Source organism: Apteryx rowi, unplaced genomic scaffold (genome assembly GCF_003343035.1).
Source record: "Apteryx rowi isolate R43461 unplaced genomic scaffold, aptRow1 scaffold_341, whole genome shotgun sequence".
Classification (NCBI taxonomy): Eukaryota; Metazoa; Chordata; class Aves; order Apterygiformes; family Apterygidae; genus Apteryx; species Apteryx rowi.
In genome coordinates, this window is record NW_020449875.1 from 749854 (window position 1) to 762557 (window position 12704).

Below are 12704 nucleotides of genomic sequence, written 5' to 3' on the forward strand. Positions count from 1 at the left end.
TGAAAAACTGCATTGTTTATTTGAATATGAACAGCACAAAGTATGGTGATGTTAGCAGGAGCAAAATATTACAATGACTCACTTGAACATTCTACTAGAGATGAGCTCATATCAAGTGTACATCATTCAAACAGTATTGTTCATGCTGGATCTGGGTGAGCCTTAACATACCTTGGGACTCTTAAAAACAGGCTTATATAAACAAGTTAAAGTTCAAGTCTTGTGGAAAAATACCTTTACAGTTTATATTTTGTTGGCTATAACACTGCAAACAAAATGTACATTTGTATTAGTTTGAAAAGCTCTGTAAAAGTGACTGCGTATAAGTTTTCCCTCAATTTTGTGCTCATGGTGAAAACAAACGTTACTTCAAGTTTCACTTTCATCCAAGACTATAAAGTAAACATGGAAAAAATACATTTATTTTTAGATGCGATCCTCAACCTCCATTTTTCATCAGTTCTGAAAATCACATTTCCGTGTCTTACAAGTGAGATATTTACGTAGCACTTGCCTATAGCAGCACTTCATCTGACAGTGGAGGCTGGGCTCTCATAGAGGCACTCTCAGGACACAGGCAACCGTCCCCCTTCCATCATCTCTGCCCCTGGACATGCATGTATCCCAGGACCAAAACACTGGCACCCCCATCATAGCCTAGGAGTACCCCTATACAACGGGAGGTGCAAGCTGGGCAGGGGCACTCTCTCAACTGGGAGGTGCTCGCGTTTTGGCCACAAGATAGCAGCATGCCTGGGTCTGAGATGGAGAGCAGCCACCGGACTCTGCAGAAAGGGAGCTGTGGGGAGCAGGCTATAAACAGCATGAACCGTTCTGTTTATTGCCCACACCTGGCTGAGAGTACTTTTTTCTGAACTACAGCCACGTCTTGTGGCTGAAATGGAAATGCAGAAGTCCTGGTCTGACTTCTATTTGTACTAGTTGCCTTCTGTGGAAAGTATTGGTATACATGCCTGAAATATCAACATGGCATAGTGCTGGGTCAAACTGCTGGCTGCAGTTTGCTCCAGTTTCTGCACAAGGCCTCTTCTGCACATTAATGCCATGTGAACTCTGCTGAGGAAGTAAGAGGTATCTGGGTACTAAACAGGCCCTTTACATAGGGAGAGATTTTACCCAGCAGCAAGACTGGAAAATTTGCTATTGAGAAAACAGGGAGACATGCACTGGAATTAATTCTAGCAATTTCATTGGACCTTTTATTTTTGTTTTATTTGTTACATTTAGCAATGTAATTATAACGTCAAGTTGAGAATTTAACTTCTGAACTCTTGGGAGAAAGGAAAGGATATACATTTTGCTAAGTCAGAAGCTAAAGTATTTGTATTTCTATTAAAATTATTCTTAATATGCAGAGACTATTTCAACACTTCTATATCATAGGGGATAAAGAACTGCAAAAATATACAGCATCCTATTTATTTACAATATATATATATACATAAAAATGAAATTTCCTACAATACAACACAACTGCATAGATTTGTCTTCAGAAACATAGGCATGTGTACAATTTGTGAACTCTAGACCTTTCCAGCCCGGTACTTTTTATTAATCCATTATCTTTTTCACAGTTTGTTACAGAAATCCTTACATTAGATACAAATAAAACATTCTTTGTGTAGGTTATAGGAAATAAAGATTTTCCTGATGCCAAGTGCTCTTGGGAATTTTTTAAGAGAGCACTGTGGTGTCAGGTGTTCAAGCCATTTCTTGGAATTGCTGATGGAACTGAATACATTCTGCCGTGTCTTTCTCCTAAAGACACCAGGGGTGGGACTGTAGGACTGGAGGTGGGACAACACCACATGGAAAGAGTTTTGTTTTGACCAAGATGCTCTTTAGCCTTAATGTAAGGTTCAAGCAAAGAAACATATTGATTTAAAGATGAGCTAGAGATACCATTAATTATTACTGTAAGTTATTATTAATGCACTATAGCAGAAATAGCTATGGTGCTTATGTATTGTAAGGCAGACGCACAGACAAAACCCATAGAATCTCCATACATTATCCAGCCTGCATTTACATGTTTGACCTATCCAAGAAGGGCACAAGCTATGGATTTGTAAGTAGCTCAGGAAAGCAGCCCTTGGGAGCAGACAGGTATCCTTGACCTCACAGAATGAGACTGGCCTTTCTGCATTAGGCCTGCAGTAGGGCTGGGCACTCCTTGGGCTCCATGTTGGCTCTACAAAAGGTCTGAGCCGGTGCACAGATTTGGCATTGGCTCTCTGACCAGAAGCAAGTATCACCCAGAGAGATCACTACTCCCTGGATATTATTCCCAAATAACAATTTATTGTATTTTCTTTATTAGGCATGTTTACCACCGGACAGAGAAGGATAGCTGTATTCTGCAACCATAAGGGTGGTTTAAGCTCATGAGTATTTTCTTTGCAATGTGCTGTGGGCTAGGAGAGGCAGCAAGGCCAGCTTGTATGCACAGGATTAACTCCTACGATCTTACTAGGAGTCCCTGCTTCTAAATAGACCTTCCTTGTCCCTAATCACTCAATTGTTGCCATTATGCAAACAATAACTTTAAAGTATTTTGTTGTAGTTATTAGGAGCGGTTTTGCATCCAGTCTATGAAATTTGCAGTGCTCACAACAGTGATAAACTCTCTATGAAAAGAAAGCATGCTACCACCTACTAAGTAGATACGGTACTCTGGATCCTATTAATTTTACAACAGAGAAACTCCTACAGCATTTCACTGTGCTCTTAAAATCCTAGCTAAAATGTGGGACTCGTACGTCGTTGGCTACAAGTTCACTATTCCAAATGAACTGAATAACAGCAGTACATTTTACAGATAACCTCATACAAATATTGTCATCCATCACTGATGTTGACAGTTACAGCAGGGTCTATTGCATTCTGTTAAGAATGTATAAACCTGATGAGAAAACAAAAAGCACGTTATTTCACGTTCATTACCACAGACATCAATAAACACATGATTCCTTTCCATAAATATCTATAAATATGATGTCAGTAAATCAATCTAAGCAAACAAAGCCTATTTAAAGACTCAATATTTTGGGCATCTATTTTTCAGTATCTAAGATATGCTTTGATGGTCCAGTACCTTGGGTAATTTCACTCTGTGCATACACCCAGCTCATTCTTCTCTCTATTTATTCAGGAAAACTTCAGTATACAAATAAACTGAGAAAAAGGAGAAGGCAGAAGGAGAGAGAGGGATAGTGATGGAGGAGATTAGGAAAATGCAAGGAGCAACCAGTCATCCAACAGCCCTTCAAGTCAAAGTAGCCTGAATGCCAAAACTCAATGCCAAAACCTCAGTATTTTAAATGCTAGACTACAGAATACTTTTTTTTCTGGAGGAGGGAATGTCACACTTGTGACCTTGCTGGGAGCCTGCACAGCAGATCAGACCTATAGTTCCTATCTGGGTATTTGAAAGTTGCTCCCAGGATCTCCCTCCTCACAACCCCCTGATGCACAGAGTTGCACTGATCATAAATTAATAGCAGAAGAAAGATAAAGGGGGAAAGAAACCAGGAGAGCCCTGGAGCATTTTGAGGATAACCTATACAGTATTCTCAGGTCTAAGTTAGTTTTTCGGGGATGAAATCCAGAGAGGCACCTCAAAACCTAAAATGTGACCCCAGCAAGCTGATTCAGAGAACAGAGTTAGATGCTAGGCTCCTTCTATAGCTAACAGGGAGAGCTGGGTGCCTGTGAATGGGGAGCCACAAACTTACACCCAACTGAGTTGGGAAGATGCCCAGAACTAGCTGAAAGGAGATTCCAAGCACGGGTTCTTCCCTCTGGAGTTTGACTAATGCCTGGAATTGTAGGCTATGGTATGGACTTCATTCCTGTGAATAAGGGCCTGCCTAAGCCGGGATCAGTCACATACAGAGAAGGTGCAGAGAAAACTGGTGACCTATGTATGCCATTGCTGACAAGGGTGTGAGACCAGCTGCTGGAAAGCACAAGCTGATGGATTCTCAGCCTGCCTCAGCCTCAGGGTCCCACGTAACTCAGTGGTTAGTATTTTAAATGCTAGACTAAGAACACCTCGGGGGAAGAATGTCACACTTGTGACTTTGCTGGGACCCTGTGCAGCAAGGAATGGAAGTTTAATGGATCAGAAGGAAAAAAGACTAAAGAGAACCTGACTCTGTAGTCCAAAAGGTCATTTTGTAAAAAGGGAAAAGACTTCTAGTTTTGATCTTCCTTATAGACAAGGGTCCATTTTTCTTCTTCCTTTTAAAGCCAGTAACTGTGCAAGGTAAAATTTAGGAGGAAGCATACACCTGTGCCCATTACTCATTTTGTTAGTTCCTTGTCCAATTTGCTAGTTTGTATGACATATTGTTGAAATGAGAGTTTGCCTCTCTGCAGGCTGAGGTGGACATAAAACCCACCACTCTCTCTTATTCCCAGGAGGAGCACTGTCCTAGCTAGGTTATTATTCAGAAATGTGGCTTTCTCCCTGGCTTTGTTTTTGAATCAAAAGAACTCGGACTCCAGGTATTTGTGCTGGATTCAGCACTGCCACTACATATGTGTGCATGTTTTAGGCACATATCTGGATGAGGCTGCTCTTTTTTCTGGATCACAGAGGAGTATTGGCAGGAGCTAAGTACCTTATTGTCTAGACTGAGATGCAGATCTAGCAGCTTAAGTTTAATAGACTTATTTTTTGCAGCGTGAACTTTCTAACTAACCTGTTCTAACTAAATTCCAGCTAAGGCCTCAAACTAACCTCTCTGGATGTTACTCTTAGAAACAAACTTTAAAGGTCCTGAGAGGTGCCCTGTGCTCTCAACTCTCAGTGACTTCAAGAAATGTAGGATAATGCAATGGAAACTGAGGCAATTCAATAGCTCGGAGAAATCCCAAGATCTTGAATTCTCCATCCCTAACCTTAAAAAGAACAAGCTGCAATGACATATAATACCCACAGACAGCACTTCTAATGACAGTCTCCTTCCATGGTTACAATGGGAGTCAAAAATGAATCAGCTACTGGGAACAAGAGAGTCATTGCATACTGCCAGATACATCTTGAACACAGAAAGGGCATTACTTAGCCCTTGAATGTGAACCAGGGCTCTCTTTAGCCATTAGTTCTTTCAACAGGAGCCTGGTTCATACTTTGAGAGTAAAACTCAGACACTTTTTAACTCACACAGTAAATGATGCAAAGTGAACACATTTATGCAGCTGGCAGTGCGCTAATAGAAGTTGTCTGCTTAAGATGGTTAACAATCACCTGCTTAGCATTTGAATCTCTATAAGTAGTTCTCTACACCAGCTATAAGGCATTAGGCAAATGCTTATTTTGTGGACAACAGATGCAAGTTACGGTGTTTCTGCTAGTAGTAATTTAATGTCTTTTCTTTAATTGTTATGAAGAATTAAGGGATGAGAAATGTAAATGAAACATTTTAAATATAAAAAGTGTTTACATTTGTTTAAAGAAGTGTTAAAGTTTTTATTTTCCGTTAGCAATCCAGTAGTTCAGCAGGGTGAGTCAAATCCTGCTCTCACTGCTGTCAAAAATCCTGCTGACTTCAATGGGAGGAGGATAGGACATAGGAGAGGAGCTGGTCTGTACAAGGTCAGTCTTGGGTATGTACAAATGAATGCCAGAATGGAAAAGGCATAAAGTATGATTAAATCTGCAGGTTTTGAAAAACTGGAGCTTGCCATTTTTTCCTGAAAAGAGTGGGGCATTAGTAGACAGTTTAATTCTGAAGAAAATGCAGACTTCCTATGGAAATCTCAGAATATCTGCTTCTCTTCACTCTCAAGTACTCATTGCTTTGCATCAAGTCTATTTCTGGTCAGTTTCAAACTGAAATGTACCAGGGAAATGGTAGCTGGTGATGATCTTCCTTCTCCTGCTCCTTGCACCCCTTCATAAAAACACACCCACACAAACACACGCCACATACATACGCACGCACGTGCGTGTGCACACACACACGTCCATTCCCAAAGCGACAAAACAGCCAAGCCATATGGCTGGCTATTCCATCACAATGTTTTAAAGAGAAGCACCATATTTAGGACCTACATTTATACATTGCTAATTTACGCTCTCATGGTGCTTTTCATATTCATATCCAGAATGCTACACTTACTCAGTGAGGCAAATGGTGTACAAAACAGCAACAACACAAACAAACAAACAAACCAAATGCATACAATTTAAGAATAGAATTTTGGTTAAAAGGCAAGTGGAAGGGTGTGAACTGACAACATTTGGAACAGTTACTCCAGTTTGGACTGATAAGGACAAATACAGCTTGCTCTAAAGGAGCAGAGCTTACGGTTTAAGGGCTAAGAATAATAATGGAACAATGCAATTCATGGGTGGAAGAGGAAAAACAAATTAATTATGATGAATTTCTATGAGCAACGCTCTATATAGTCTCACAGACAATTAACACAGACTTAATGCTGATCTGATAACTCAGTATCATGGGACAGAGTGATATGTCTGTTGGAAAAATGGGTCTGTTTTCTGCAAGAAAATACATCCATAACAGTATTTTCAGTACTGGATAATCATTATTTGGATTTGATTTGAGTAAACTCACAAAAGATGGAATAGATAACAGAATGGATGGTTGCGATTTTGGTGTGTAGCAAACAGGGATGTCTCCTTTTCATAATGAGGTTAGCTTTAGTGGCCTTCGGTACTGCCTCCTGATTGTACCCAGTCATAGATGACCAAAGGAATGCTCACTAGGGAAAACATTATCCCCAGTGCCAAGAAAAGAGAAGCCTGGAACAAAAAGGAAGGAAAATTAATGAATAAAAAAAGAAAGACAATTAATTGAAATATGGTAACTTTTCTTCTTAAGGAGATTTACAAGGTGAAGTACCAAGGTTATCAGTGAAAATGGGATAGCGCTTTGGTAAAGGTAAGACCCATAGATAATTGAACATATTAGTGTCATTAATAATTACTTGCTTAACACCAAAACCAATTTTTTCTACTTCCAATTCACTTATTAAATGCTGATCATTGCTAAAGAGGATCAAGTGAGTCTGGTTTTAGGACCCATCAGCCCTGGCCCTTTCAAAGCCACATGGAAGTGGCTTTTCCCATTGGGTTTGTGTCTATGAATAAGTTCAGCCCTTCCGTCCTGGAGTCTGTGGATGGAGCTCAGAGCGAAACATGGGCTTCCTGCCTGTCTGTTCAGGGCAGAAAGGACTGACTGCAGAATGCTCATAGCGCTCCCAGCTGTCCACAGAAGCTATATGGAATTTACAATAAATCATCTCAAAATGGAAAACTGGCAAAAGCTCTCTCTGATACAACACAGTATTTGCTAAATTCTAGAGTGGGAATATACATGAGTGCTGTGCCTTTTCAGCTGAAACTTTTTCTTGGCCTCATGGAAAATCTTTTCAAGGCTCTGTCCCATACGCTCACACATGTTCAAGGGCTAACATTTCAGCTGGCTTCTTCTGACAGAAGCACCCTAAAGTTGACTCAGCTCCCGTAAAACATAGCAAGAAACACTGCAAACAGAACGCTCCATACACTGAAATGGAGAATGCTTGTCTGGCTGAAAGAGCTGCCAAACAGTGCTGGAAGAGTACCCTGCCTCCAGCTACTGCTGTTTGCAAAGCTGGAGCTCCCCAGCGGGGCAGAGTCTCTTAGCAGAGGAGAATCCAGGGAACACAAGGTGTTCTGCGTGGTAGGGACCCAACACTGGAAGGCTCACAAGATAGGTGAAGAAAAAGGACAAGCGAGGAAGACAACTGACTGAAGCAAGAAGGGAAAGTAACAAAAAGAAGTTCACAAATATGTTCAGATAGCCAAATCAGATCTGTTTTCAATACCAGTACATTTTAAGGAATGACAAAATAAAAGCATTGCATTGATTGGAAATAAACACCTACCCAAATCCTCTGAGTCAATTTTGCTCCATCCTGATGTGTAATTTTTAAATACAATGATGAAGGAAGAATGAAAATCAGCATATTGGCAGAGGTAACCCCTGCAAAATTGAAATAAATGAGTTTTGTTAGTTGCCAACAACAGCTAATTCTTATGTTGCTAATTAGCAACATCTTTTTAGTAGTACAAAACCAGGATATCGTACCTACAACTCCGAAAATATCCTTCATGGTTGGGATGAAAATGACTAACAGGTTGATGATAACCAAAAGAACAAAAGTAACTAAAACATGACGGCATAGGTCAAATTTTGTTTTTCTAGCCAGCTCAAATAGTGATGAACGCACCTGCAAGAAGAGAGAGAGTTCTCTGTCAGGAATAGTCTAAAAGCCAATTCAAAGCTTCTCATGTTTTCTTTTACTCATTCTTCATGTGACAACAAGCTCCCCATAGAATTAACAGAAATTCTGGGGTCTTTTGTGTAATGCCCCTTGAAATAATCCTTGCAATTAGTTTGATATTTCAAAACTGTATGTGTACATGGGTCTGAAGTAGGCTATTTCTCTTTATCATGCCTTTTGTGGTTCTTCTACACTTAAAAATGAACTTCACCTCTGAGCCTGCTCCTAGTAAAATCAATTCCTGAGGATTCAATTTAAAACAGATTTAAGACCAAATGCGATTGGTTTATTTCTGGCAGGGAGAACTTTTCCAGAAGTTAGTGGGAGTGTGGTGTTGGAAAAGACTCATACAAGCTCAAGTTCTTTCTCTAGCAGCAACATCACTGATTCAGAAACTGCTGAACTGTGTTTTGAAAAAATGCAGTGTACAGACATTACCTTTTTCCAAATTGTGTAGAGATTATTACTTACAGTGAAAAACAGCACTGGCACTGTGAGTATCACTGCAACAATTACAGCTAACCGCACTGTCAGGATAAGGATGTCATCTTTACTCTGGTACTTGTGAAGCAGATCTGACTGCACATTGTCTATGGAAAAGACAATAAGGTAAGTGTTCTGGCAAATAGGCAATTAATTCACAGAAACCATTGCTTAACAATGGCCTTCTTGAACAACAAGTGATTTATCTGCAGACAAAAGAGTATGGAATGAAATATTCTTGAGTTAAAACAGCATTTTGAACCAAATCCTAATGATCCCATTATCCCAGATTAATCCTTTGGAGGCCTGATTCAAGAAAGCACATGTCTAAGTTTAAGGTAATTTTCACTACAGGAAAGACAAAAATGAGACATACATCAAGATTTGCTTACATATATAAAAAATAAGTAAAGTGAAAAGAAGCTATTTCCATTTGGGGTTTTCTAATTGGCTTCTAAAGTGGTTTTTTTTTTTAAAGTTTCAAATGACATAAAAATAACCACAGGCACTGCAATGGCTGAATTTATAACAAATGACAAGGCTCAGCTAAATTAAAATAAACAGCAACAAACTTCCAGCAAAAAGCAGTGCCTCTGTTCTTAAATAAGAACAAAGCGTATCTTAGGTCAACTCTCAGCAGGACATTTTGACATTTGTACTCAAATCCTTCTGCAGCTCCTCTGAGGGATGCCCTTCTGTGTTTTTCTCTTGGGCCTGTCATCCCTCCTCAGCAGTGCTTTTAGCTCGGCCCCACGCTGGCCAGCTGCCCCGCATGCACTCCCATTCTGAATGCAGCCAAGACAAATAACTGTGGGTGCCTAATGTGGAGGCCACTGACAATATTTTAACAAGACCTCCTGCAAAAATGTTTCCTTTAAGCTGTGATAAATACTGCAGAGTTGGTCTGTGTGCACTAACCGACAGGAAAAACAAGTTGCTGCGAGACCTACGCATTTGCCTTGCATCTTTAAAATATCTAGTAACAATAACCTAAGGAAGCAGCTGTGCACCTTACCACAAAAGCACACTCACTGCCACTTTTTAGAAAAGCTCATGTTTTGTTTTTGTCTTCTAATCTTAGAAAGCTGATAGTAAAATGTAATAGCTCTGAAACCGAAGTCCTTAAAGGGAACTTGGTGGGCATATGCAGTTTAAAATCTTTGACATGTGGTAAATTCTTGTGTACTTCTGAAGGCAGAGAGAACTGTTCTGCAGCAAAACGCTTGCATTCCCCACAGGAAATCCTTCCAGGGAGAGATCACGTGTCAACAGTGTTGAATTCCCACCAGGAGAAAGAAAATGCTTTCCCACCTCCCTGCAGATTAGGAGTGGGATTTTTCAAGCCGAGCACATACAAAGCTTCCGTGACACAGAGCTTACTCTGCTCCTGCGGAGCACAGGCTGCAGCTTCGCTACCGCTCACGGACTGCAGCCAGGTAGGAAGTGAAAGGCAGGGCTTATAGTTGAAGGTCTGTTTTCCTGTCAGCTAGATATACCGCAGAGCCCAACCACAGCGACCTTTTAGGGGAAAAAAAACACCTCTTTTCTGTAAATCTGCAATACAAATAGAGTTATAACTGTAACACTTTTGAGAACATAACAAACAGACAAGTAGTGTTGGTGTAAAAAAGAAATGGCCAAAATAAAAATGCTGTTCTTATCCAGGTAAGGGCAGAGGAGAGGCTTAGAAAACTGTAAGTGTACATATGAAAGGTAAGATCTTGTCAGTCTCAAGGGTAAGAAGGATAAAAATGGAGGAATTCTATTTTTCCCCTAGTTTCTTTTTTGCTGTCTCTCAGGACACTGATTCTGCAGCTGTTAATGTTTCTACAAGCCCAGCGGAGCCATATGAAGGTGTCCAGCTTCCATCCACATGCTCCCAGTATTCAGGAGCATGAATATCTGACCTGGGGAGAGGGACACAAGACATACTAGGAAATGACTCCATTGTTCCCTCTTGGGAGAACTAGAAAGCAGCAGCCCCTACCTCCATGGACTCCAGCCCCTCGCCCCCGAGGGGCACGGGAGATTCCCGGAGGTGAGCTTTATGGATCTGTTTCCTCAGATCCCTGGGGCAATCACAACAGAATCTCCTCCCTGCCAAAGGGAATGGGTTCATACTGATTTACACCCACTTGCTCCCTGGGGCTATTAATTGGACCTTTAATTTTAATATGCTTGATGCATTTCTATAAAGATGTATGAGATAGCAGCAGCCCAGGTGTTGGATAAGAACAGCTGTTGCTCTTGTCACTTGTAGTATATATACTCTCACTTCCAGCAGTTTTATTGGGAAAATTAGAATAGATGATCTCAAATTATTTTAATGCATGCAGACACAAGGCCTCATAATCAGAATATCTTTAGAAAACAAATTATAAGACAGGTACATCTTCAAAAAAATGCCAAATTTCACATGTGTTTATTCTCTCTTGAAATACGTGGCTGTCGATGAATGATATCATGAATGTGGAGATTGTAACTAAAAAATTACTTTGCATACAGTGAATAAGACTGATGACCTTTGGGTGACTCTGAGGTAAAAGACAAGGGTCAGTTTTGTAATCTGTCTTGTATGCCCTTAATGGTCCACCATGAACAATCATACTATATTTCAAGATTTCCATTATACTGGGAAATGGGAGTAGCTTCCTGGGCAAGAGTTGTATTTTATCCCACTTTATTTGACAGGGATACAATATAATTTGTTTGCTTTTTTAAGTGAACTGATATTTATGAAAAGAGACGTGGTTTAAGTCTCAGACACTGAAATAACCATCCTTTGGCTGCTGAGCTGGGACAATGCTCTACACTTCCCTAGCTGCCTTACCAATTTATTTAATCAGGAGCCAAAGGGATCAACTCTAGAGACACAGGGAAAACATTTGGTCCTTTTTCTCTATGTTGACAGTGACAGTAAGAAAATCAAAGAGCTATGATGGCTGATTTGATACCCATTTCCCAGGACCTATTCTCAGATCAGTCTCATTTTATACAGATATGTAGAATCAGTCACATATAAGTTATAACCAATGTGCACAAAATTCAGGTAATGGCCCTGGAACAGAAAACTTAATAGGACCCAGCTAATCCCCAATTCCTTTAAACAAATCCCTTCCTCACATTTTGAATATGCCTTTTGTAAATAATACTTTTACTTGCACTTTTCATCCACAGAGGGAAGAGAGAAAAGGATTTGTACCTTCAATATGAAAATGTTAAGGAAAATTATTCGAAAAAGTATTTCAGTGTAAGTGAACATTTCACATATATTCCCTTTCTACTTTGATCAGCAAAGCTGTTTACTTACCATAGAAAGTCAAATAGCCAAATATGGCAGTCATAAAGTACATCACAAACATGGCAAAAAATGAGATATTTGAAACCAACTGCATTTTTTTCTGTGAACGGCTAGAGAAAGAAGAAAAAACAAAATGGTTGGATTGTATTTGGACAACTGTTTAAAAAATGTATTAAGTCTTTGCACAAACATACTGATTAACTCTGGAGAGACTTATGACTGTATTTGCATTTAAAACAGGAATTCTTTGACAGTTGCACAAGGAAGAGAAAGACTGGCAAAATGGACCTTATTCAGGGCTTGAGGGAAGCAGCACTGTGACAATCCTGTGCTGTCTCCCTAGCCATACCCTTTTAAACCGAGTGAAGGATGAAGCAGAGTGGACAGGACAGCCTGTAAACACTTCAGGAATTAAAAGGCCAAAATAAAGGAAGAGTAAAAGTATACACAGAAAAAAAAATATTCTGAATGTTTGCAGAAAAACATTTGTATTCCTGTGGGTAGAAAATAAGGAAAGTATACAGACCACTGTAGACTATTATAAAATGGGTCAAGTATGAACATTTCATTTTTAGATTTTTTTTTCTGAAATATTCAT

At 39.9% G+C, this 12704-nt stretch overlaps 1 protein-coding gene across 1 annotated transcript in view; it reads right to left on the reverse strand.

Annotated features, from left to right (window-relative positions):
- Positions 1 to 12704, reverse strand: part of SLC38A1 (solute carrier family 38 member 1) — a 43160-nt gene continuing 30456 nt past the window's right edge. Inside the window, exons 12-16 of the mRNA XM_026072424.1 lie at positions 12116 to 12216; positions 8794 to 8912; positions 8127 to 8268; positions 7924 to 8021; positions 1 to 6796 (exon numbers count right to left, since the gene is read on the reverse strand). Coding sequence (XP_025928209.1) covers positions 6695 to 6796; positions 7924 to 8021; positions 8127 to 8268; positions 8794 to 8912; positions 12116 to 12216 — 562 coding nt within the window. The 3' untranslated portion in view covers positions 1 to 6694. The remainder of the gene's footprint in view (positions 6797 to 7923; positions 8022 to 8126; positions 8269 to 8793; positions 8913 to 12115; positions 12217 to 12704) is intronic.